Source organism: Perognathus longimembris, chromosome 13 (genome assembly GCF_023159225.1).
Source record: "Perognathus longimembris pacificus isolate PPM17 chromosome 13, ASM2315922v1, whole genome shotgun sequence".
Lineage (NCBI taxonomy): Eukaryota > Metazoa > Chordata > Mammalia > Rodentia > Heteromyidae > Perognathus > Perognathus longimembris.
The window spans coordinates 58,953,246-58,977,968 of record NC_063173.1 but is presented as its reverse complement, the minus strand read 5'-3'; the positions used below and the strand labels follow the sequence as shown (position 1 = coordinate 58,977,968).

Genomic DNA, 24,723 nt, shown 5'->3' with positions numbered 1-24,723 from the left:
TTCCATCACCAGGCTTACTTTCTTTTTTTTTTTTTGCCAGTCCTGGGCCTTGGACTCAGGGCCTGAGCACTGTCCCTGGCTTCTTCCCGCTCAAGGCTAGCACTCTGCCACCTGAGCCACAGCACCCCTTCTGGCCGTTTTCCATATATGTGGTGCTGGGGAATCAAACCGAGAGCTTCATGTGTAGGAGGCAAGCACTCTTGCCACTAGGCCATTAGCCTTGGAGCTGAACCAATGAGCTCAGATAGCTTTACCCATAAGTCATACATTTTTTTCCTGTTAATCACCAAATTGCCAACTTTTGCTGAGAGCTACCTGTCATATACAACACCTTTTTCCTTGCCTTTTCTTTGTGCAAGTGCCTGAATAAATAAACATGCTGAACTATGGTATGGGCTGCTTCTATCTCCCAAATCCCAACCCCTGAGTGCTGACAGTCTGCTTGCTCCCAGATTTCTGTAAGGTATGTGTGTGTGTGTGTGTGTGTGTGTGTATGTGTGTGTGTATGTTCTTCAATCTCCTACTGTCTTCCCTCAGAGACAGCTTGACATAGTTGGTCTGCAGCAGGTGCTAGGAAAAAGTTCATTTCAGTATCTAGCTGTATTAGCAAATTACCTTATAACAAATTACCTCAAAGCTTAGCCACTTAAATAAGAAACATTTAGTATCTCACTCAGTTGTTTACTTATTTATTTATTTTTGCTAGTCCTGGGGCTTGAAATCAGGGCCTGAGCACTGTCCCTGGCTTCTTTTTGCTCAAGGCTAAGCACTCTACCACTTGAGCCATAGCACCACTTCTGGCTTTTCTGTTTATGTGGTGCTGAGGAATCGAACCCAGGGCTTCGTGCATGCAAGGCAAGCATTCTACCGCTAAGCCATATTCCCAGCCCTAAGGATCTCAATTTGAAGCCAGCCTGAGAAGAAAAGTCCATGAGACTCTCATCTCCAATTAACCAGCAATAAAAACTGTAAATGGAGCTGTAGCCCAAGTGGTAGAATGCCAACCCTGAGTGGAAAAAGCCAAGCTTAAGATTAAGGCCCTGAATCCAAGCCCTAGCACTAGCCTACACCCCCAAATCATATAGAAACATAGCAGTTAAGTGCATGAATCCTAGCCAGATGGTCTGGGTTCGAATTCTGACATACTACTTTCCAGCAGTGTATCTTAATGTGATTTGAGCTACAATTATAGAACATCTGAGACTGGGTACACTTTTGTTGTGGTGGTGCTGGGGATGGAAGCCACAGTTTTGCAAATGCACTGAGCAACATCCTCAGCCTCAAGACTGGGCAGTTTATAAAGAGCAGAGATTTATTTAGTTTTGGAGGCTGGAATGTCTAAGATTAAGGTACTGTCTGCCAAGGGCCTTCTTGCTGTGTCATAACATGGCAGAGGCAAAAGAGAAGACAGAGAGGAAGAGGAGCTAAGCATATCCATTCCATTCCTTCCACCGTGGCTTTAATCCATTGATGAGGTCAGCGTTCTCCTCCTGGCTAACCAATTTTTTTTTCCCCCCTTTGGCCAGTCCTGGGCCTTGGACTCAGGGCCTGAGCACTGTCCCTGGCTTCTTCCCGCTCAAGGCTAGCACTCTGCCACCTGAGCCACAGCGCCCCTTCTGGCCATTTTCCATATATGTGGTGCTGGGGAATCAAACCGAGAGCTTCATGTGTAGGAGGCAAGCACTCTTGCCACTAGGCCATATTCCCAGCCCCCCATTTTTTAATGCTGGTACAATGGCACTTAATTTCAACTTGAATTTGAGAGGGATCAAACCATGTTCAGATCATAGCACAGAGGAACATAGGGTAAGTGACATGGTGTCCAGCATCTGGGTTTCTTCATCTGTAAGGTAGACAGCTCTGTGCCTATCCTTCATAGAGTAATGGTAAGTAACTTCATAAAAGCAGTTCTCACTGTGCACCAGTGACTCACGCCTTTAATCCTAGCTATTCAGGAGGCTGAGATCTGAGAATACCATGTTCGAAGCCAGCCTGAGCAGGAATGTCTGTGAGACTCTTATTGCCAATTAAACACCCAAAAGCTGGAAGTGGAACTGTGGCTCAAGCAATAGAGTGCTTCTAGGCAGGGGGAGGAGGAGGAGGGGGAGGAGGAGGAGGGGGGGGAGGGAGGGAGAGGGGGAGGGGGAGGGGGAGGGGGAGGGGGAACAGAAGCAGCAGCAGCAGCTCAGGGACAGTGAGTGCCCAGGCTCTGAGTTCAAGCCCTAGGACTGGAACAAATACACATACACACACACACATATACATGCATGCATATATACAACAGAACAATAAAGTCAGTCTTCATAACTATTCTGAGAGGTTGGGAGTACACATTATAATTCCCATCACACTGGGTATGAAACAGAAAAGAAGCTAAGTGACTGGAAGGAGTTCACAGCCGGCAATCTGGCAGTTTGCTTCCAAGATCTATGCTTGTAACCATTGAGCAACACGTGAGGAGACAGCGACTCAGAAAGAAAAACAAAACAAAACTCTCCCGTGCCCACTAACTCGCCCCAAGTTCACTTCAAACCTTAGATTTTCACCGTGTCCGGTAGATGACAGCCTAGTGCCTTGGCAAACAACAGAACCTGCGGGAGGGGCTTGGAACTACCATACCCACAATGCCGTGCGGGCATCAAGGCCCCGCTTCCGCTGGGCTGTCTCGCAGGGTGCCTGTGTTCATTCCTGGGAAATTGCGCGCCCTGAAGCCATCCCGATTCCTTCGCTCTCCGCAGAAGACACATTTTAAGAGTATTTTTTAAAATTTCCCTAGGCCTCCTCGGCTCACTGGTTGGGGAGCAGTAAGGACCGAAACGAGGCCGCTATTGGTTGACCTACCGTGAGGACCCTTGACCTCTGGCCCAAGATGGCGGCGCCCAGAGCATCGCTCTGGCAGTAGGCTCGGAGGTGAACGGAGCCCGAAAGCCGCGCGGCATGTCGAAGCTCAGCCGGGTCTCGCGGGCCGTCAAGAAGACGGAGGCCGGTGGAGTGATCCGGGCCATCGTGCGAGCTGGCCAGGCCATGCCCGGGCCCCCGCTAGGACCCATCTTGGGTCAGGTGCGGCGGTGGCGGGCGCGGGGATGAGCGCCGGGTCCTCGCGTACCTGGGAGACCTCGGTTCGAGGCCCGGGTCCGCTGCTCACACTTGCAGGCTCCTTGCGCCCCGGCTTCCCGAGCCCCTGCTTAGAGACCGTAGGGGGGCGCGGGGGGAGGGGGGCCGCACGCCGTCCCGCGGGTGAAGCGGTACCGAGGGCGGGAGGAAGTTGGCAACCCGGAGCCAGCCATGGAGCCGGGGAGGACGGGACGGCCCCTGCCACCCCCAACCCTCTGTGTCTCTCTCACAGCGAGGCGTTTCCATCAACCAGTTCTGCAAGGAGTTTAACGAGAAGACGAAGGACATCAAAGCAGGCATTCCTCTGCCCACGAAGATTTTTGTGAAGGTGCACACCCGGCTCTGATCCGCGGTTTCTTCCTCAAAACACCCTTTCCTGGCAGGGCGCCCGTGGCTCATGCCTGTAACCCTAGCTACTCAGGAGGTAGAGATTTCAGGATCACAGTTGGAAGCCAGCCCGGGCATTCAAATCTGGGAGACTCCTATCCCCAATGAACCAGTAAAAAGCTGGAAGTGGACGTGTGGCTCAAGGGGTAGGGCACCAGCGTTATAAAAAGAACTAAGAGACAGCACCCAGGCCCCGAGTTCAAGGCCCAGTACCGGCACAAAAACAAAACATCCTATTTTAACTTGGCCCGGGGTACAAGTCTCTCCCAATTACTCCCATAGGTACAGTGAAGTCTAAACCATATTTTTTTTTTTTCTGAAGCTCTCTGGTTGTGCTATATCTCATTTCTTCCCACTGTCCCTCCATCTTACTGGGTCACCCAGAACAGAGTTAGACCTGGAATAGAGGCGACTGGAATGTTTGCTACAGATTTTTCCATATGGTTTTTGTTGTGTTTTTTTGCCAGTCCTGGGGCTTGGACTCAGGGCCTGAGCACTGTCCCTGGCCTCTTTTTGCTCAAGGCTAGCACTCTGCCACTTGAGCCACAGCGCCCCTTCTGGCCATTTTCTGTATATGTGGTGCTGAGGAATCGAACCCAGGGCCTCATGTATATGAGGCAGGCACTCTTGCCACTAGGCCATATCCCCAGCCATATGGTTTTGTGGATTGTTAGGGACACTATAGGAAAGTGAATTGGGAGGAAGGGAAAATGATATTAGAAGTTTGCAAAGTGTGGGATTCTTACATATCTTTTATTTTTTGGTTAAGCCTGACCGGACATTTGAAATCAAAACTGGACAACCCACCATTACCTACTTCTTGAAGGCAGCTGCTGGGATTGAGAAAGGGGCCCGGGAAACAGGTACGGGCCAGGTGGGTTCCTGAGAGTCTGGAATTTGTGGAGGGAAGTAATGACCCTTGAAGAATGACTTGTTCCTTCTTAGGAAAAGAGGTGGCCGGCCTGCTGACTCTGAAGCACATATATGAGATTGCCCTTGTCAAAGCGCAGGATGACGCTTTTGCCCTGCAGGATGTCCCTCTGTCTTCTGTTGTCCGTTCCATCATTGGCTCTGCCCGTTCCCTGGGCATCCGAGTGGTGAAGGAGTGAGTGTCATGGGAGGGGCAATTTGAAGAGAAGGCCCAGAAAGGTTTAACTTGGGGAAGCTTGTTGAGTCAAAGAACATTGGAGTCTTGAGGATGGAGTCTGGGTGGAGGCTTCATGCATTCATTGGGGATACACTTCTTAAGCATCTCTTATTATCAGACATTGTTTTAGGATTGGATACAGCTAGGCATGAGCTCATGCTTATCTTACTCCACTGGAACTCATAGTCTTGAAGAGCAGATCCGTAAATAGAGCCAGGTAGTCAGTGTTGACTTAAAAAAAAAACAGTAAGTGGGGCTGGGAATATGGCTTAGTGGTAGGGTGCGTGCTTTGCATGCATGAAGGCCCGAGTTCGATTCCTCAGCACCACATAAAACAGAAAAGGCTGGAAGTGGTGCTGTGGCTCAAGTGGTAGTGTGTTAGTCTTGAGCAAAAAGAAGCCAGGGACAGTGCACAGGCCCTGAGTCCCAAGTCCCAGGGCTGGGAAAAAAAAAAAAAAAAGCAATAAGTGTCACAAAAGCAAAGAGGAGAAATCCTGGTTCTGCATGGTGTGTCGCTGAAAGGTCTCTGGGGAGAGACATTTAAGGAGAGCCCTGGGAAAGGAGGACAAAGCCTGGGGGCAAATGTTCCAAGCGATGGAATTATCTCAGTGAAGGATGGGAGGCACGAACAAGAAGCAGAAGCCACTGTTCTTGGAGACTCTAGTCCCAGAGGCAGAAGGGGGCATGGTTCGAGGGGGAGACCAATCAGGAAGGACCTTTTAGACTTGATCCCAAGGCCAGAAGCACCATCCTCCCCACGGGGTTTTGGATGGATGCACGTTTGTTTCCTTAAAGGGAGGCGTTGGTGGGAGAGTTTGGTCCGCACCACAGCAGGGACCAGGACAGCCTCTACTGGCCCCTTGCTGCTGTGCCACTGCTTGTGCCAAGAATAACAATTGATGGTTTCCCAAACTGAGTGGAATTGAACCTAGAGCAGATCTGGACTTGACTTTTCTCAACTCTTTATTTCTGCGGGGAGCACAGAGATGAGGGGGTGCATTTCTGCCTTGGGAGGACATGTCTGCACAGCCCCTTGACCTCGTTATGGTACAGAGTTCATCTAGGCAAGGCCTCACAGGCGGAATTGAGCTTTAGTAGGAGATTGAAGGTAGAGGACAGTGAGGATTGTGGGTGGCCTTCCTGGCAGAGCAACGGTGCGGGGTCTGGAGGGCCCGGGGGCAGCGAGGAAGCCAGGGGACTTGGTCTCTGCAGCCCTTGTGAGAGCCTTCCAACCACTGGACCCTCACCGGCCTCCCCTCTCTCTTCACCTGCAGCCTCAGTGCCGAAGAGCTGGCAAGTTTCCAGAAGGAGCGAGCTGCATTCCTGAGGGCTCAGAAAGAGGCAGATTTGGCAGCCCAGGCAGAGGCTGCCAAAAAGTGAGCCCCCTGGCCTCCATAGTTGGGGGTTTTGAAGAGGGCCAGTTGAGAAAGCTGCACCAGAGGGAAGGAAGGCCATACTGACATGTGATTGATACTTTCCTGACTTCATATAGTTTTATACACATGACTGTATCAAAGGATCAAACCTAAATAAAGATTCTTTATTGCCCATTCTCAACTTCTGTCTTGAGACCGTGGGAAGGGGACCAGCACTGGTTGTAACCAACCTAGACAGGTGTTAGATGCCTTGCAAGGTAGATAGGGATCTTCATCCTGCTCCTCAGATACGTACACTGAGGCTCAGACAGCGTGTGTGGCTGAAATAAAACATTTGAGATTGTATACTTTATAAATAAAAGATGCTTACTTGGCTCATGATTCTGGTGGCTGGCAAGCCCAAACAGCATGGTGCTGGTGTCTGGTACAGTCCCCCTTAGCTGTATCACAATCAGAGAAATAGAACGGGTGTGATTACACACGGAAGAGGCTGAGCTATGGAGGGCTCTCACTTTACAACAACCCACTCTGTTCCTCAAGACCGGGGTAAAGGGACTGGGGATTTAGCTCAGCGGAATGGCACCTGCCTGGCGAGCGCAAGGCCCCGAGTTCGGCCCTCACTGAGCTCAATACACTCATGAGGCTGGAGCCCCCATGACCTGACACCCCCTCCCCCAGTACTGCCACACTGGGAACCCTTGAGGTACCAGCCACAGATAACACGTGGGTTCAGAGATGGCGCCAGAGGTAGAGGAGGCCAAGCTTTGTGGATGGGCATCCTGTTCTAAAGGAGGGCTTGCCGGGCATGCACAAAGTCCTGGGTTCAGTTTCTCAATACCACATACACAGAAAAAGCCAGAAGTGGCGCTGTGGCTCAGTGGTAGAGCGCTAGCCTTGAGCAAAAGAAGCTCAGGGACAGTGCCCAGGCCTTGAGTTCAAGCCCTAGGACTGACTGAAAAGGAAAAGAAAAACAGTTCATACCCTATGTACTATTGTATTCTGCTTATAAGCTAGTAATTATTTATAATGTTTTCCATTATTCTCCTAGACCAATTTTATTGGTGGTACCGAAGTTGGACTCAGTTTTGCTCTATTAAGCCATACCCCAATCCTTTTTATTTTTTTCTTTTTTTGCCAGTCCTGGGCCTTGGTCTCAGGGCCTGAGCACTGTCCCTGGCTTCTTTTTGCTCAAGGCTAGCACTCTGCCACTTGAGCCACAGCGCCACTTCTAACTTTTTCTGTATACGTGGTGCTGGGGAATCAAACCCAGGGCTTCATGTATATGAGGCAAGCACTCTTGCCACTAGGCCATATTCCCGCCCCCCCCCATCCTTTTTTTTTTTTTTTTGTAATTTTCATTGTGTTTTACATTCTGGTCCTGGGGCTTAAACTCAGGGCCTGGAAGTTTTCCCTGTGCTTTTTTGCTCAAGGCTAGCACTTTGTCACTTACCACAGCCCCAGTTCCAACTTTTTGGTGGTTAATCAGAGATAAGAGTCTCAGGAACCTTCTGCTTCCAAAGCTGGCTTTGAACCTTGGCCCTCAGATCTCAGCCTCCTGAGTATCGGGATCTGAACGATCCCTTTCTCCCCGATCTCCCGGGGAGAATGCTTGAACCCTAAAATCTATGAAAGAGCACTCGGTCTTGCCTTCCGCCAGCAGAAGGCCAAGGCATACTCTCGTGGACGTGCGCTAAGTTGAGGAAAGGTTGCTGAAGCCTCCCCTCCCCCCAGTCCCCTCACATGTTACCAGGAGCAGGGGCGGAAAGAAGGCATCAGGGACACGCTGCGATGGTGGGATGCGTCTCAGCCCTCCGAGGGCGGGCCAGAGAAATTTATTATGATGACAAAGGCGGAAGGGGAAGGACTTGGGGTGACTGCCTGATTGGCTGACTGTGCTGCCACTCAAGTGATCCTGGAACTTCCTTTCTGGGCTGGGCAACTTATCATGGTGGCATGCACGTGTTCGCCTCCCAAGGGGCGGGGGGGGGGGGGCTTCTTTTCCCGTTGAGGCTGAAAGGTGGGAGGGGCCCCCTCCCCCATTGTCCCAGGGCTGGGGAAGGGCAGCATCTTGCTCTTGGTGCCCTTCTTCCACCAAGGCCAAAACAGTCCCCAACACTGAGTAGCCAGGATTACAGGTGTGAGCCACTGGTGCCCAGCAAATTTTGTTACTTTTAGAATAAAATCTGACATTTTGTGTGGGCAGGCCTAGACTGTGACTACCTAGGCTTCTCATGTAGCTGGGATGACAGGTGTACCCTGCAGCACCCCGCTTCCTTTTGGCTGATATGGGGTCTACAACTTTTTTTCCAGAGCTAGTTTTGAACCAAGATCCTCCTGAGTAGCCAGCATGACAAGTGTGAGCCAGCTCCTCTTGGTCCTCTTGACCTGAAGTGTTCTAGCACAACATTGCCACGTTACAAGCTTTCTCAGACCTCACTCCAAACCTGAACTCAGTAGCCACCACAACACTGTGGTTCAAATCGCATGTTCCTCTTTTTTGTGTGGCGATACTGGAGTTGGAGCTCAAGGCCTTGCCCTTGTCCAGCAGGCTCTCTACTACTTGAGCCACATCACCAGTTTGGCAAGCTCCCCCCCCCCTTCTGTCTCTTTTTGGGCGAGTTGTAGAGTTTGAATTCAGGGCCTTGTGCTCTTGCTTTATTTTTCCACTCAAACTGGCATATTACCACTGGAGCTCCAGCTCCACTTTTGGCTTTTTTGCTCTGTGTGTGTGTGTGTGTGTGTGTGTGTGTGTGTGTGTGTGTTTAGATTTTTGTTGGTTCAAAGTCTTATGGACTTTTTGCCCAGATGACTTCAAATCAACATCCTCAGACCTCAGCCTCCTGAATAGCTAGGATTACAGGCATAATCCACCAGTGCCTGGCTAACATGCTATTTTTTTTTTTCAGTCCTGCGTCTTGAACTCAGGGCTTGGATACTGTCCCTGAGCTTCTTTTGCTCAAGGATAGATCTCTACCATTTGAGCCACAGCGCCACCTCTGGCCATTTTCTATATATGTGAACCACCTTCATGGCCTAACACTTTCTTGACTTACTTGCTTGCTCGGCTGATGCTCTGCGACTTAAACCACACCTCCAGACCCACTTTTTGCTGTCTCTTTTGGAGACAAGACTCATGAACTTTTCTACGCAGGCTGGCTTTAAAGCACGATTCTCTGGACCTCAGCCTGTCGAGTAATCGGGATTACAGGTGTGAACTACCGGTGCCTGGAGAGCCTAGGGATCTTGTTCCGTTTTCCCAGCACCAAGGACAGTTCTTAGCGCCTGCAGGTGACATTTATCACATGAGAAAAGAGCTCACTCAGATCCCTGAACTTGGGCCCCTTCCTGTGCATTGCTTCCAGGGCAGTAATTACTTTCCGAGTCACGTGTGGCTTCTACAGTCACTTTACCTATTTGGTCTAAAATACGGACGTCGTGAGCCACAGGCACGTACATCACCAATGGTGGACAAGGCATGAACTTCTTCCAGCAGGTGGCGCTACTTGCCTTTGTATCCCCCCTCTTCCACCCCCCCCCCCCCCCCCCCCCCGCCAGTGCTGGACTGTCTGGTCAGAATCTCTCATCTGAATGCCAGGCATCACCCACAAAGACTGCCAAATGATGCGGAAAGGAGGGGACTTGGATTCCTTAGATTTTTATGTTCACTTTTTAAAAAACTGCTCTGTTTCCAATAGATTTGGAGTTGTGACAGTAGAACAGAGTTCCTGTATACTCCACGTCCTGATGCCATCATTTTACTAACATCTGGCACTTGTGTGTACTTTCTCGCGTGAGTGAGCTCATGCTGATGTATTATTAACGGAAGTCCTGACTATTCAGACATCCTCATTAACTTGCAGCCTTTCTCTGTTTCCCCTTTGTGCTTCCTTACTTCTCTTAGCTGTGGTAATTCCTGACTCTCCCTGGTTTTGATATTCAGATCCATTTTCACCTAGGACTCTGCTGTGTCTTGTGTTCCCTTAAGTGTCAAAACTAAACATTAGGTGGGCACTGGTGGCTCATGCCTGTCATCCTAGCTACTCAGGAGGCTGGGATCTGAGGATTGCAGTGCAAAGCCAGCCAGAAAGACATCTCCATGACATTTTCATCACAAGTGGAGTAGTAGCTCCAGTGGTAGAGCACCAGCCTTGAGTGAAAAAGTCAAGTGAGAGCCTAAGGCTCTGAGTTCAAGACCCAGTACCACAGTTTTGGTTTTTTTTTTTTTTTTATTAAGTTATAGTCCTTTGCTCTCTGGTGAATTTTGGAACACATTTCTATGATAGAGACTGGCGGATTTTTGCTTAAATTCTGGTCCTCCTTGCAAAATGCTTTTCTGTGTTTGCTATGTGTCAGGACCTGTTACATAGGAAAGCATTGCTAGAACCACATCCCAGGCCTGACTGAGGCATAAAGCCATAAAATGAGACCTTATGTTGACAATAACCAATGGGGGAAAAAGCTACAGGCATAGATCAAGTGGTAGAGCAATTATCTAGCAAGTGTGAGGATCTGTGTTCAACCCCAGTACTACCCAAAAAAGGTAGTGTTCTCGCTCTCTCTCTCTCTCTCTCTGTGTGATATCCTGGGCTTGAACTCAGAGCCTGGATGCTGCCCCTAGCTTCATTTCACTCAAGGCTAGCACCCTATAACTTGAACCATAGCTCCACTTCAAGCTTGTTTTTTAGGTAGTTTATTGGAGATAAGAGTCTTACTGACTTCCTGCCTGGGATGACTTTGAACCACAAGCTTCCAATCTCAGCCTCCTGAGTAGCTAGGATTATAGGCAGGAGCCACCCCTGTCTGACCATTCTGCCTCTTTCTTTCTTTCTTTCTTTCTCTCTTTCTTTCCTTCTTTCTTTCTTTCTTTCTTTCTTTCTTTCTTTCTTTCTTTCTTTCTTTCTTTCTCTTTCTTTCCTTCTTTCTTTCTCTGTCTCTTTCTTTCTTTCTCTCTCTTTCTTTCTTTCTTTCTTTTCTTTTCTCTTCTTTCTTTCTTTCACCAGTCCTGGGGCTTGGACTCAGGGCCTGAGCACTGTCCCTGGCTTCTTTTTGCTCAAGGCTAGTGCTCTACCACTTGAGCCACAGCACCACTTCTGGCTTTTCTGTGTTTGTGGTGCTGAGGAATCAAACCAGGACTTCATGCATACTGGGCAAGCACTCTACCACTAGGCTACATTCCTAGCCCCTATTCTGCCTTTTTAAGAGATGCTGTAACAGGTGCTTAAAAACTGCTTTAACAAAAAAGAAAGTTCCTTCCTCTTGTCACACCCCAGAACCCGTGCAGGGAGGGACAGGGGTGACAGATCTCTGGGAGCGTTCCTCTTGTGGGACCCTCAAGCACTTTGCTTCTGAGCTGGGCTTGGTTTTCGTTTGGCTTTTGGCAGTACAGGGTCTCACACGCTAGGCAGGTGCTCTGCCACTTGTCACATTTCCAGCCCTGAAGCTGGAACCTAGCCCCATTGGGCCCCGGGGGGAAAGACTGGGACTTGGATCTGTCTAACTTCCTGAGTAAAAGGCTTCCTGTAAGCCTTCGAGCCACCATTAGCCTCTAACTCAATTTAGTTCTTTTCTGTGCTTCTCCAGTCAGCACCAGATGCCTTTGGGGGACAATTGTCATTTTTGTCTCCCTACTTCAACTTTGAAGAAACTGAGGATAAGTTCCCATTCAAGGGATGCTTGGTGGAGGTGTGATGTGAATCGAACTCTTTCTAATTTTCATTTTCCCCTCACCAAACTACTCTGTCACTGTTGGGACTTTACACATAGGAAAACAGCATTTTTGGAATCCTTTTTTAAATTATTTATGGTGGGGGTACTGGGTTTTGAACTCAGCACCTCAAGCTTTCTAGGTTTGAGCCTTATTAATCGATTGCCACCTGATCCAGGCCCTCAACTTGTTCTGCTTTTAGGTAGGATCGTGTATTTTGCCTGGGGTTGGTATCCCAACAGCCTTCTGCATAACTGGGATCGCAAGCACATAGTCTCAGGTGTGGCTTATTCATTGATATGGCGTCTCGCTAACTGTTTGCTTGGGCTTTGCTGTGAGCCCTCGTTGCCTTCTAAGTAGTTGGGACTCCAGGCATAAGCCACTTGCGTTGGCCTGCAAACTGTCTTCTCCTGCTCCAGAGTTCTGCACAGCTTACTTCACAGGCCCGGGGGTGGCAAAGGAGGAGAATTTCTTCCCCACACTTTAGGAGAGAGGCCCTTGCTCCAGCCCGTACTTCCTCGTCTTGGGAATCTGAGATTGGATGGTTTCAGATGGTGGCTCAGCAGCTTTAGGAGTGTGCATGTGGAAGCACCCTTTGTGCGTGATCCTGTGTGTGTGTGTGTGTGTGTGTGTGTGTGTGTGTGTGTGTGTTGGTATTGGGGCTTGAACTCAGGGCCTTACACTCTTACTTAGCATTTTTGCTCAAAGTTAGCACTCTACCACTTGAGCCATGGCTCCACCTCCAGCTTTGCTGGTTAACTGAAGCGTTTAACGGGCTTTCCTGTATGGGCTGGCTTGGAACCCTGAGCCTTAGTCTCGGCCTCCTGAGTAGCTCGGATTACAGGCATGTGTGCGCCACTGGCACTTGAACCGGCTTCATTAGTGAGACAAGCCTAACACATTCGCTAACCGCACACACTACGCATGCGTAGCAGGGAGACTTCCTTTCCACACAAGGACCCAGGGCCCCCGCCAGCAAGCTGCATTCTCCCAGGACCAGTGCTTCAACCCGGTATCCAAACCAAGGCAAAGCTGCCTCCTCCTCCTCCTCCTCCCAGACCCTCTGCCCCCTCCCACATGGTGACCGCTGCCCGCCTGGGGTGTGTGGGGGGCATCTAGGACTGGACACTAAACCCACCCTCCGAAGACAAGCGGTGGCGTCGCCTCCGCCGGGCACTGAGCCCCCGGCCCGGGGCGGGCTGTGCACGGCGCCTGCAGACGAGGAGTGGAGGGATGAACAAGTGCAGGAGGAGCGGAGGAAACGCGGGGCCCACGCCCTCACGTCCCCTTCCACCCTGTCCACAGCGGCTTGGGACACCAGAGGTACCAAAAAGGCAAACTGGACTTTATTATAAAGTTGGCTACAAAGTCACCGCGGAACCACGAGGCGGCCGTCCAGGGCGGGCCCAGGCCGGCTGGCAGCAGGTGCTTCCCGCACCAGGTACAAGCACTCGTGCAAGCACGCGTGTGGCGGCAGATCTGCCTTCCTCCATCGGAAAGGAACGAAGCGTCTCTTCACGCCCCCCACCCCAGGCGCGGGGCGCAAAAGTCTCAGGAAGGGCCGCCAGGGCGGCACTGTCCATCGGAATTGAAATCCCGTTACTGGAGTGTAGAGAATTCTACGTGGGTGTCACGAGCCCCTCAGGGCACAGGCTGGCCTGGGGATGGCCCTGCCTTTCCCCCACCAAGATCTAGGGGTGCTTACGCCCCCTAGGAGTGGAGAACTGGCCCAGGCCCATGGGGCAGCGCGGATGGGGAAATGAGACTCCCCCATTCTCCGCTTGAAATTCATTCAAGGAAGCTCACTACGAGTGAATACAGATTGAAATGGAAACTGGGATCGCTCAAAGTCCCTTGGTTTTAAAAAGAAGCTCCCCTCCCTTGCCCTCCCACCTCCCCCCCCCCAAATCCTTCAGGGCCTGGAGAATCAGATATATCCCCCTCTGGCCCCCAGAATCCCCCCAAACAGTCCCGGGGGGGTGGAGAGCGGCTCCACGTCTTGATGACAATATGCCATACTTGACGACGTTAAGTCACAGACTTATTCAAAACGTTGGTTCCCCTCCACTTCCATCTGTGAAGAGAGAGACAGAGAGAGCACAGGAGTTAGACTTCTTAGGCAAGCCGGTCTTTGGACTCAGGGTGTGTGGTACAGTGTTGGTATATGATTTGGGCTTGGGTAATTGATGCCAGAAGCTCTGCAGATAAACAGTCATAAGAATGGATGGAAGGACACTATGGCTGTAGCTTTGGAGAGAATGAGGCCAAAGGAGGGAACTACTGCAATGAAGCTAGGGCCCGAGCCCCATGCTGTTTCTTTCCTGAATGTCTACAAATTCTTGGCTTATCCATCTATCACCTTTAGGAAACAAGAATACTAGGACAGATCGCTAATCAACTTCTCCTAAGTTCTTTTTTTTTTTTTTTTGCCAGTCCTGGGGCTTGAAGTCAGGGCCTGGGCACTGTCCCTGAGTTTCTTTCGCTCAAGGTTAGCACTCTACCACTTGAGCCACAGCGCCACTTCCGGCTTTTTCTGTTTTATGTGGTACTGAGCATGCATGCTAGGTAAGCACTCTTACCACTAAGCCATATTCCCAGCCCCCAACTTCTCCTAAGTTTTATTTAATGCCAGTACTAGGACCAGTACCATGCTAGGCAATCTCCCTTTTTTGTTCAAAGCTGGTGCTCTACCACTTGAGCCACACCTCTGCTTCAGGTTTTTTGCTGGTTAACTGGAGATAAGAGTCTCACAGACTTCTGCCTGGACTTGCTTTGAATCACAATTCTCAGATCTCAGCCTCCTGAGTAACTGGGATTACAGGCATGAGCTACTAGCACCTTCCAACTTCCCCCATGTTTTGTCAAACCTAAAGAACATTTCTTTACCGCTAGGTCCTTGATTGTCCTCATCTGTAAAATGTGGTGGTGATAGATCTAGGTCCCTCATAGACTTCTTTGTTTATGCCAGTCATGGGCTAGAACTCAGCCTGAGCACTGTCCCTGGCTTCTTTTTGCTCAAGGCCAGCATTCTACCACTTGAGCCACAGCACCACTTCCAGTTTTTTCTGTATATGTGGTGCTGAGAATCAAACCAAGGGCTTCAGGCATGCTAGGCAAGCACTCTACCACTAGGCCACATTCCCAGCCCCTAGACTTAAAAAAACACACTGTATTTTGTTTGTCTTGAATTTCATGGTACTGGGGATCAAACCCAGGACATTGCACTTGCTAGGCAACACTTAGCCACTGAGCTACATTGTGGCCCCCTCATAGACTTTAAAGCACAAACTTCAATTATCATCCTTGCCTACCATTTCTATTGATCCACAACTTTCATATTAGATTTTCTTTTTGTTTTGGTGTTATTTTTTAAACCCAGGACCTTGCACTTGGCCAAGCAGGTACTCTACCACTCTTATCACACCCAGCCCAAGTTTTTCATTTTCCTTGTCCTCACTGTCACCCTTAGCAACAAGTGATAATCACCTATGTACAACACTGACGTACAGAGAAAGGAACGGACTCAGTAGTCCACCTGGCATCTCCCTGGAAGGCCAGGGAGTTCTGGGACATTTGGTGTGGACTCACCATCATGGAAGCTGTCTTGAACTTGACTTTGGAGTTGATGCAACTCATCAGTAAACCCATCGTAGGGGAATGCTGAGACACCTGTCTCAAAGGCGGTTTCATAGGTGGCCAAGTCCTCCAGGAAGCTGTGGTCTTCTGAGGACAGATTGGTGCGAGGCGATGGGGCCCCTCCTGGGCCCTCTGCCTCGGGATCCCCTGCACCCCATTCCCCATTGGGGTCTGGAGTGGAAAGATCCATGAAGATGTCTTCCATGGGCGTCTCTTCCAGGAACATGTTATCAGGGTCAGCCAGGAAGTCCAGCTCCTGGCACTTCCAGGGCTTCAGGTCCAGGCTGAGCACAGGGGGGCCAGCCCCCGGAAGGGAGAGGCTAGAGTCCAGGGGCTCCAGTCCTCCAAGTGGCTCTAGTCCCCCAGTGTCGGCCTCAGCAGAGAAGGGCCTGTCCATGCCCTGGGCTAACTGGCTAATCTGCTGGATGAGGCGATCGATCTCATTCTGTTCCTTCTCCGAGTAGTGAAAGAAACTCTGCTTGACCGGAGAGGCCTCGGGGGTGAGCAGGCCTTCAGGCACCAGGGGGACATCCACAGACAGGGGGCCCCGGAGCTGGGCGAGGGCCAGAAGTGTGCAGTCCCCATTACCAGGGCTGCTAGGACTTGGGGGCAACTTCTCATAGAGAAAACTGCATCCCTCCTGGGTGAAGTAAGTCTTGGCAGAATTGGGGCTCAGTTGCTCTGGGAAAGTCTGGCTGGGGCTGCTCAGGTGAGCTTGGAAGGCCGTGCTGGGGGGAGTCAGCTGCTTGTGGGCAGGGCTGCCCAGAGGCTCTGGGAAGGACGCAGAGCTGGGCAGCAGCTGATCTGGGAAAGTAGAGGTGCATGGAGTCAACTCGTCTTCGTAACTTCGGGTTGCAGACTCGGTCAGCGGGCCTTGCAGCGGGCTGGTGAGTGGATCGGGGAAGGTTGCGCTGCTAGGAGTCAATTGGTCGGAGAAGGTGGCGGTGCTTGGCGTCAGCTGTTCTTGAAGAGAGCTGGATGGGGTGGGCAGAAGCGTCTGAAAGGGCTCGTGGAGGCTGAAGAGGAAGGCACAGCCTCCAGGCTGGTGGGGTGTGTAGGGCGGGGTACACACAAGATCCTTGCTGAGGTCTGCCTGAAGAGCGGGCTCAGGCCCGGCAGCAAATGGCAGGTACCGGAAGCCCATCTCTTTGGAAGGCTGGGGAAGCTCTTCTGATGTTGAGACCCCACCCAGTTCTGGAGCACTAGAGAAACTGGTGCTTCTGGGAGCCCCCAAGGCTGGGGCAAAGAGTGGGTTCGAGCACTGCTCTTGGGAATGGATATTCTCAGGGAATGAGGGCACCATGGCTGGGGTACCCAGGACGTAAGATGCCTGGGTGTCTTCAGAGTTCAGCTGCTGGCGGAGACTCCAGGCTTCTGTGTCACTGGAAAGAGAGAAGAGGAGGCTGGTCAGGGGTTGGTGTTCATGTCCAGAGCAGTTCTCCGATTTGCTGACATCAGCTGATACCCCCTCCCACCCAGCCTGCTACCTTGCAGCTCACCTGATTGGGTAGTTATTGGCAATAATGGAGCCGTCTGGCCCTTCAGAGTATAACAGGCAGTAAATCCAGGCCCAGCCTCCAGGTTTGGCCTGCAGCCTCACCACCATCTCTGCCTGAATGTCTCCACTCTCAGCCACTGAGAAGAAAGAAGAGATGCGGGGTTAGGATGCCCATCAGACAACACCACCTCAACCCCCGCCTAGTTTGCATCTACGCTGACCTGAGGGAGCCATGACATCTTTGCTTCTACCTACCCTAACCTGCACCTCTCAGCTCCCCGCCTTGACCTCACCACCCAGGGTCCTCAGCTCAGGTGCTATTCCTGCTTTGACTCCTCACCCTGGTAGTCACCCTCGGGCACCCCAAGCTTCTGGCCCCTGGGATCTCCCCGACATCATCCTGGGCCTGGTCTCCCTCTTCCTTCCCCCCCCCCCAGCTTCCTGTCTCATCGGCAGCCTCTCTGGACACTCACGCAGGCGGTAGTGCTGAGCAGAAGCGTGGGCCAGGTCCTCAGGGTGCAGCAGTCCATACCATGACTTACAGAGCAGTTCACTGCGCTCAAAGCCCAGGTAGATTAGGACACTGGGAAAGGGTGAGGTGGAAAGGGTGAGGTCAGCTTTCTGTTTTCCTTGCTCAACAGCCATGCATCTTGCTCCCTCCTCCCAGGCCCTCTGCCCGTCTACGTCCCATCCTCCCTGACTCCAGAATCTACAGTCCCTCAACGCTGGCCTGCCTCCCTCCTGAAGTTAAACCCTCTGGGCTTACCTCTCGGAGATGTCCAGTAGAACCAGGTCCTTAGCATGCCGGCTCTGGAACATGGCCAGGAAGAGTGAGGCAGGGCCAGGGCCGGGGCCAGGGCCAGGGCCAGGGCGGGGTCGTGGCTCCAGTGGGGCACAGAAAGCCGTGAACACGGGGTTCCCAGCCCAGTAGGCTCCGGGTGGGTGGGCGTGGAATCGGCCTCGAATAAGCACCAGTTTGTTGCCTGCGCTCTGGCGCCGGAGGGACTTGGAAGTGTTGAAACGGCAACGGAAAAGACGATCTGGGTGGGAAAAGAAGAGGTTGTTGAGAAGACAGAGCAATGGTGGATGCAGGAGATTGGAATAAAGATGAGCGAAGCCAGTTCTTACCAGCGTCTAGAGCAGAGGGCAAGGCGAGTTGTTGGCGCACGGTTAGGTGGTCAGCAGGGTCAATGATATCATAGATGCTGTCACCCTGGGCGACCAGGTCCACCTGGAGGAACGGAAGCCGAGATCACTGTTAGTGAGGACGGCTGGAGCCTCTCTCTCTCCCTCTCCATCCCCTCTCTCGCAGGACTCTCAGTTCCTCAAGAGGAGAAATCTCATTGCACCCCATCTGTGCCCCAACCTCGAGCTGAGAGGACCTGCAATACTCACCATGGAGTGGCCCAGGTGCTCGCTCACACTCTCGGACAGGTAGAGCAACTTCCCCTCCGCGGTAAACACCAGCAGGAATCCAGGCAGGGCTGCCACGATGTCTTCCAGCTCCTGGGCTGAGAGAAGGCCTGTGGGGCCGGCCAGGGGAGCGCCTGTGCGGGGCGGGAAGAGGTGGTGAGTCAGGGTTGAGGTCGGAAGTCACCGGGGAGAGGGGAGAGGGCAGGCGCTGAGTGTCGGGGGAGCTGGTGGAATCGCCCGTGGATCTGTCCCTGCCCACACCTGTGGAGCCGCTGCCCGCGGCTCTTGGTCAGAGGACCTGTTGCTGGCACTCCCCAGCCGGGGAGTCCTCAGACTTCCAAGCCGGCGCCGGGGCTCCGGGCACCGCGGACAGCGCTACCGAGGCGCCGCCCGGCCAGCACCGCGGACAGCGCTCCCGGATGCGGGGGGGGGCAGCGGCCCCGGCTCCCGGTCAGCACCGCGGACAGCGACCCGCGAGCGGAGGGCAGCGCGGCCGGGAGGGCGCCCCGCGGACGCCGCTCCCGAGCCGGCTCTCGGTCAGCACCGCGGACAGCGCTCCCGGCGTCGCCGAGCGCGGCTGCCTCTTCCCCGGGCTGGGTAAGCTCCATCCCCGCAACTTGCCAGGCTCCCGGCACCCCAGACTCCCGGGCGGTGCGCCCCCGAGCCGGTGCGGACCCGGGCACCGTCCCGTCCCGCCTGCCGTCCCCCTGCCCCTGCTGGCCGAACCCCCTGCAGAACTCGGGCGAAGTGCGGCCGGCGCGCCCCGCGGCTCCCCGGCTCGCCCGCTCACCTCCGGCGAAGAAGACGCCTTTGCGAGTGTAGATGCAGGCCAGGCTCATGATGTGCAGGTAGGACAGGCGGACCTTGTCCGCCTCGGCCAGCGGCAGCAGCTCCTTGAGGCTCCGGATCTCCGCGTTGATCTGGTCGCGGCGCGCCTTGGAGGCGCCCTTGGTGGAGCGGTACATGGCTGCGGGCGCCCCGGGCTCCGGCGTCGCCGTCCTCCGGCCGGGCGCCCCGCGCTCCGGCGTCCGCGTCCTCCGGGCTGGCTCGCGGGCTCGCGCTGCCGGCGCTCGCGCTCTCCTCTCCGGGCTCTGCTCGGCTGCGCTGCCCCCCTCGCCTGGCTCGCCCGCCTTATATAGCTCCTGCCAGGCGTGGGGGGCGCGTTTTGGAGACGCGGGGGGGGGGAGAGCGGGAGGCTGGGCTAAGCGCGCTGCAGCGGGAGCACCGGCTGGGGGGGCTCCCCCTCCCTCCCCAGCTTCCGACGTCATCCCGTGACGTCGAGCCCGAGCGGGAGGGGGGCGGGAGGGCGAGAAGGGAGGCTGCGGAGGGGGCGGAGCGCACAGCCTTCTAGAAGCCCCAACTGGGGTGCGGGGTGCTCGGTGTGGGGAGGGGGAAGAGCGTGGCGCCCCCCGCCCGCAGGAGAGGCTTACAGGGGGCAGCGAGGGGCCGACCCCCCACCCTGGCCCCTGACACCTCGGGGGCACCCGTCGTAGACCCCCCACGCCCCGATGACCCCCACCCTGGCCCCCCAAGCTCCACTGTCTCCCACCCTGGCCCCTCACGACCCCCGCAGAGCCCAACCCTGGTGCCCCGCGCTCCAGAGAGACAAGCAAGCCCCGAGGGGCAGGGTAGGTTGCGCCGGGGGACGGAGATGCCCTCCCCCGGCCCTAGGAGCTGGGGTCTCCGCGGAGTCCCCTCCTGGGGTCCACTCAGCCTGGGGGTCCCTTGGACATTTTCAAAGAACTGGCTCCTCCCTCGGCTTCTCGGGCCTTGTCCATGCGCCAGGGGGGCCGGGGCCGGGGGACCACGTCCTGGGGTGGGATGGATTTGGTGGGACCACCGGTCCTCTTTCGCCACAGCCCGGGAACAACAACGCGGCCATGGCCACTTAGGGGAGAAACTGAGGCAGAGCCCCCTCCCCCCCGAGCACGGTGAGGACCTGGGCCTCCCCCCTCCTTCCCCCTCCCCCGTGAGAGCCTCGGGCCCCGCGCCGGGCCGGGGGCGGGGGCGGGGGCGGGGCCGGGGAATCCCGGCTCCATATTAGGGCAGGAATCCTCCGGCGGCGGCGGCGGCGGCGGCGGGGCGGGGCCTCGCGGGCCTCCCGGGCGGGGCCTCCGCGGCGCTTCCCCCCCCCCCCCACCGCAGCGCGCCCGCCGCCGGGGACCCGCGGGAAGGCGGGGGTCCCGGCCGGGGTCCGCGCCCGGCCCCGCCGCCGCCGGGATCCCCGCACCGCGGCCTCCCGCCCGCTCCCGGCGCTCGGCTTCCCCCTCGTCCTGACCACTTGGACGTCCGTGCACGCTCACGAGCCCGCGCGCGCGCACCCTTAGCCTCTCCACTTCACGGCAGGCTGGGCAGTCTCAGCCCTCTGCACCCCCGACCCCCCCCCAAAGGCTCCCCTTCCGCCCATCATGTCTGCCTTGCCTTTGCCTTTGTGAAGCCCTCCCCACGCGTGGCTTTTGCCCTCTCTCTCCTTCGCTGCTTCCTGCACCTGGGAACGCTCGACGGGGAGCAATGGGCGCCTGTCTCATGGCCCCAGAAAGGGAGACCCCAGGGGACATCTCAGTCAGCCATCTCACGGAGAGCAGTGGGCGTGCGTGAAGCCCCTTGAGGGGCTGGAAATGAAGCCGTTTAGAAACTGGAGACTGGCTCTGTGTGGTGACAAATGCCTGGATGGAGGCAGGAAGGGCTCAAGTTCAAGGCCAGCCTTGGCCACATGATCAAGACACTTTTCAAAACAGCAAAGGGGGGAAGACAGGGATTCGCCCCGTGGTAGCAGGTTAGGAGGGAAGGGAAGAGAGAACTTTTGGTGCCAACGTAAATCCCCAGTCCTCACAGGGAAGGGGGTAGCCAGAGCGGAAGTGTGGGAGGAGGAGAGGGCCTTGGATTCCCCTTCCCATTTAAGAATCCAAGGCAGAATTCCTATTTCCCTCGCCCACTGAAGCCTGAGGTCCTGGAGAGGAGGGATTTCGCCTTCCCCGTGGTCCCCCACCCCACCCCCAGCAGTGTCTCTCAGGCCAGCGAGCAGGCCGCCGAGCGCAGCGGCGCGGCTGCTGTCCACGGTGCTGAAATGCTTTCCATGGGCGTGGGATTGCCTGTGGCCCACCGACCACACCCGGCGGGCCTGGGGCCCCGCGCGCACCTCGGGAAGAGGCTTCTCCGTGAGCCGGGGATAAACGGGGAGGGGGGTGCGGAGGGGGGCCAGGATTCCGGGGTTCAGGAGTTAAGTAAGTAGGGAGCAGATCTAGACTCAAAGAAAGAGTCCCTGGATTTTTCCAGGCGAATAGGCGAGGGAAAAGGCACTTTGGAAGTCAAGAAGGGTCTAGAAAAGGGACAAGGGAGGGAGGGGGGCGGGACTCATCCTCCTGCCCCCCCTCTGGCCCCCCCGATGTCTCCTCTCCCTAGGCCAGCTCCCACTCTTCTTGCCTCCCACCTCCGGGAAACTATTTTTAACTGTGCAGAACCAAAAATAGCTTGGCAGCAGCTTCGGGCCGTGGGAGAAGCGCTATTTATATCACCAGTGACAGTTCAGAAATAGCAAGCAGGAGGAGGGGGGTGGCTGGCACGCTGGAGAGCTCCTGGCCGCAGCTAAAAATACTGTCGAGAGTGAGTCATGCAGGCCTGGCTGAGTCACCGCAGCCCTCCCCCCCTCCCCAGGCGGCAGGCAGCCGGAGCAGCAGCACAACAGACTAAGAATGGGAAGCCTGGGTTGCAGGGGAGGGGCGCACCGGAGCGCACTGGCCATGGGAAAGCAAAGCAGGCATAGGAGTCCATTGGAAAAGGGGCTTTGGGGGTGGGCTTTGAGGGAGAATGTGCAGGAAGGATGGGAGGCGAGGTACAGCTTTCCAGTCACCACTGCATAAAGCATTCCCAACTGCGCACTCAAGAAAGCTTGTGTGATTAAAGGAAGGGAGAGAGATTCTGTGTGTGTGTGTGTGTGCGCGCGTGTGAGTGTATGTGCATATGCGTGTGTGTCTGTGTACTTGTGTGTCCAAGTGAGACTGTGTGTTCCAGCATGTCTGTATGTGAACCTATTTGTCTGAACATGTTTGTATGTCTATTCAGGAACTGATCTGCATGAATCTTTGATGCTAGATCTCAAAATTCTTGTCTATCATGTGGATTTGCTCTCTCTCTCTCTCTCACTCTCTCGCTCTCCCCTTCTCCCTCCCAGTCCTGGGTCTTGAACTCAGGGCCTGAGCACTGTCCCTGGCTTCTTTTTGTTCAAGGCTAGCACTCTGCCACTTGAGCCACAGCACCACTTCTGGCTTTTCTGTGTATATGGTACCGAGGAATGGAACCCAGGGCTTCGTGCATGTTAGGCAAACACTCTACCACTAAGCCATATTCCCAGCCCACTTCTCTTTTATTTTTGGTGCTGGTACAAGGACTTGGACTCTGTCTTGTGCCCTTGCTTGGCTTTTTCACTCAAGGCTGAGACTCTACCACTTGAGCCACAGCACCACATCTGTTTTTTGTTTTTTGTTTTTTTTTTTTTGCTGGTTCATTGGAGATAAGAGTCTCAGAGACTCTTTAGTCCTGGCTGGCTTTGAACTACTACCCTCAGCCTTCTGAGTAGCTAGGATTCAAGGCATTACGCCAATACCTAGCTATGCCTGTCTTTTCTAAAATCTCCACCTTTTTATGGAGTTTGTAGTTCTCTGTCTGTGCTTCTATAGACTTGTGCTTTCCACCTTAAGTGTGTCTGTGTGTGTGTCTGCCTGGGTCCCTGCCTGGGTCTGCTCTGGGCATCTGATGGTGCATGTTTCCTCACACTCAGTGCACGTCCTGTCACCCTGTCCCCTGTCCCCCGTGGTGCGTGCGCACTGTCTACCCTCTGCTCTTCTCCTGAGCACCATCCTCATCTCTTACCTGCAGCCCTTTGCAAAGGTCTCTGTTGCATACAGTTCCTAGTTTAAAAAGAAAAAAAAACAGGGAGGAGAACACTGCCCTTTCTCGAACCATCCTGAATCTTCCCTGGCTTGCAGGAGCAAGTGGTTTTCCATCACTCCATATTTGGGTTGCTGAGAGAAGTGAAGGGCTTTCTTTAGTTCTAAAAAAAATAATTCCTGGTGTGGGCATGGGCATGTGTAGCACGCACATGCACACAGAGACATACACACACAAAACTGAGAGAATGAGAGAGAAAAATATCAAGGTCCCTGCTTTACTGAGCAGAGCGCTCTCGCATCTGTTACCATGGCAACCCGCCCACTCCTTCCCCGAAAAACCACCGAGAAGAGGTGATGGCATCGGGGAGGGATTGGCTGGTTCCTTTCTTTATTATTTTTTCCGAAAAAGGCCTTTTTATAGCAAGAACAGGCCATGAGATCCCTTGCTCCTGTCTTGCTTAGCTTTATTGGGGACCTAAAGGCATAACCTGTCAGCTCCCTAGTAGAGAAAAAGAGGTGTATCTGTTCCAGAGATTTCCAGGAGAATGACTTCCTTGTAAGGAATTGGAGGTGGGCGGGGAGTCTGGTGTCTTTAGAACAGCATGGAGACTCCTGATTGCTTTTTTGGAAATTTGGAACAAGGAACTCTCATGACAGAGGGCTAAAGGACAGAAAGGGAAGGAGGGAGGGAGGAGGGGGAGAAAGAGAAAAAGAATGAATGAATGAATGAATGAATCATCGGAGGGAGTTTCCGAGAAGAAAAGATGCTGAAAGATGCCAGCACACAGTGGCTCAGGGAGCACGGTGGGATTGGGGGAGCCCATCACTGCTGGACAGCGGCCATGGCTGTGCCCCAGAGAGAGCAGGGTGACGGCAGGGTGTGTGTGTGTGTGTGTGCTCACCTTTCCTGACTCTAGCCCCAGCCCAAGACTCAAAGGCCTCCTCCAAGACCTGGCCACCCGCCACTGCCGCACATTTCTCCCTCCGTGAACTGCAGCCTCCTGCCAAATGGCTGGAGAATGGGAAGGAAGCGATGTCTTGTTTCCTCCCGTGTTTGGTTTGCTCTAGAAATGGAGTCACTCAGCACTGGGGATTGGGAAGACTCTGGTGAGAGACAGCTCTCCTTCCTGGAAGGCTGGCTGGTACAGGCATGCGGACGAGATGGAGCAGAGGGATGACAAGATGTAAGATTTGCTCTGATATGTTAAACATACCTTCATGACTAAACTGACCAATATCATGTTTATCTGACAGATCGTGGAACTAAGGTTCAGAGACACACCATTGCCTAGTCACCGCAAGATATGAGCAATGATGAGTCTCAAGCTGCTTCTTTCATAGCACATGGTAAAGCAAGGGCCCAAACATGATGGCCCACATGTAAATCTGGTTCATTGACCTCTTCGTAAATAAAGTTGTATTGGCAACCCCACTGTCAGGGCGTGTGTGCATGCATGTACATGGCAGTCCTGAGGCTTGGGTGCTGTCCCTGAGCCTCTTTGTGCTCAAGGGTAGCACTCTACCGCTTGAGCCACAGTCCACTTCCGGTTTTTAAGTGG

At 53.9% G+C, this 24,723-nt stretch overlaps 2 protein-coding genes across 3 annotated transcripts; one reads left to right on the top strand and one right to left on the bottom strand.

Annotated features, from left to right (window-relative positions):
- Positions 1-2,847: 2,847 nt before the first annotated feature.
- On the top strand, positions 2,848-6,324 carry Mrpl11 (mitochondrial ribosomal protein L11). Of its 2 annotated transcripts, none has more exons than XM_048360763.1 (5): positions 2,848-3,060; positions 3,347-3,406; positions 4,271-4,364; positions 4,447-4,606; positions 5,923-6,324. In XM_048360763.1, exons 1-5 carry the CDS (start codon positions 2,938-2,940, stop codon positions 6,026-6,028), a joined length of 543 nt encoding a protein of 180 aa, XP_048216720.1. In that variant the 5' UTR covers positions 2,848-2,937; the 3' UTR covers positions 6,029-6,324. The 2 variants fall into 2 exon arrangements, with proteins under 2 accessions (XP_048216720.1, XP_048216719.1); XM_048360762.1 differs by having other exon boundaries at positions 3,347-3,442; positions 5,923-6,318.
- A 6,730-nt stretch (positions 6,325-13,054) lies between these two features.
- On the bottom strand, positions 13,055-19,313 carry Npas4 (neuronal PAS domain protein 4). Its single transcript, XM_048360761.1, has 8 exons — positions 19,066-19,313; positions 18,258-18,409; positions 17,991-18,093; positions 17,629-17,902; positions 17,336-17,445; positions 16,864-16,999; positions 15,317-16,746; positions 13,055-13,802 (listed from the first exon to the last, which is right to left on the bottom strand). The coding sequence occupies exons 1-8, from the start codon at positions 19,238-19,240 to the stop codon at positions 13,774-13,776; spliced, it is 2,409 nt and encodes an 802-aa protein (XP_048216718.1). The 5' UTR covers positions 19,241-19,313; the 3' UTR covers positions 13,055-13,773.
- Between the last annotated feature and the right edge of the window lie 5,410 nt (positions 19,314-24,723).

Excerpts from the sequence above, each read along its gene's own strand:
- Mrpl11 (XM_048360762.1), top strand. The coding sequence starts at position 2,938 with ATGTCGAAGCTCAGCCGGGTCTCGCGGGCCGTCAAGAAGACGGAGGCC. Across the intron at positions 3,443-4,270 it reads CCACGAAGATTTTTGTGAAG|CCTGACCGGACATTTGAAAT; the intron begins GTGCACACCCGG and ends TTTTTGGTTAAG. Across the intron at positions 4,365-4,446 it reads GAAAGGGGCCCGGGAAACAG|GAAAAGAGGTGGCCGGCCTG; the intron begins GTACGGGCCAGG and ends GTTCCTTCTTAG.
- Npas4 (XM_048360761.1), bottom strand. The coding sequence starts at position 19,240 with ATGTACCGCTCCACCAAGGGCGCCTCCAAGGCGCGCCGCGACCAGATC. Across the intron at positions 17,446-17,628 it reads CTACTGGACATCTCCGAGAG|TGTCCTAATCTACCTGGGCT; the intron begins GTAAGCCCAGAG and ends ACCCTTTCCCAG. Across the intron at positions 16,747-16,863 it reads GCCAATAACTACCCAATCAG|TGACACAGAAGCCTGGAGTC; the intron begins GTGAGCTGCAAG and ends CTCTCTTTCCAG.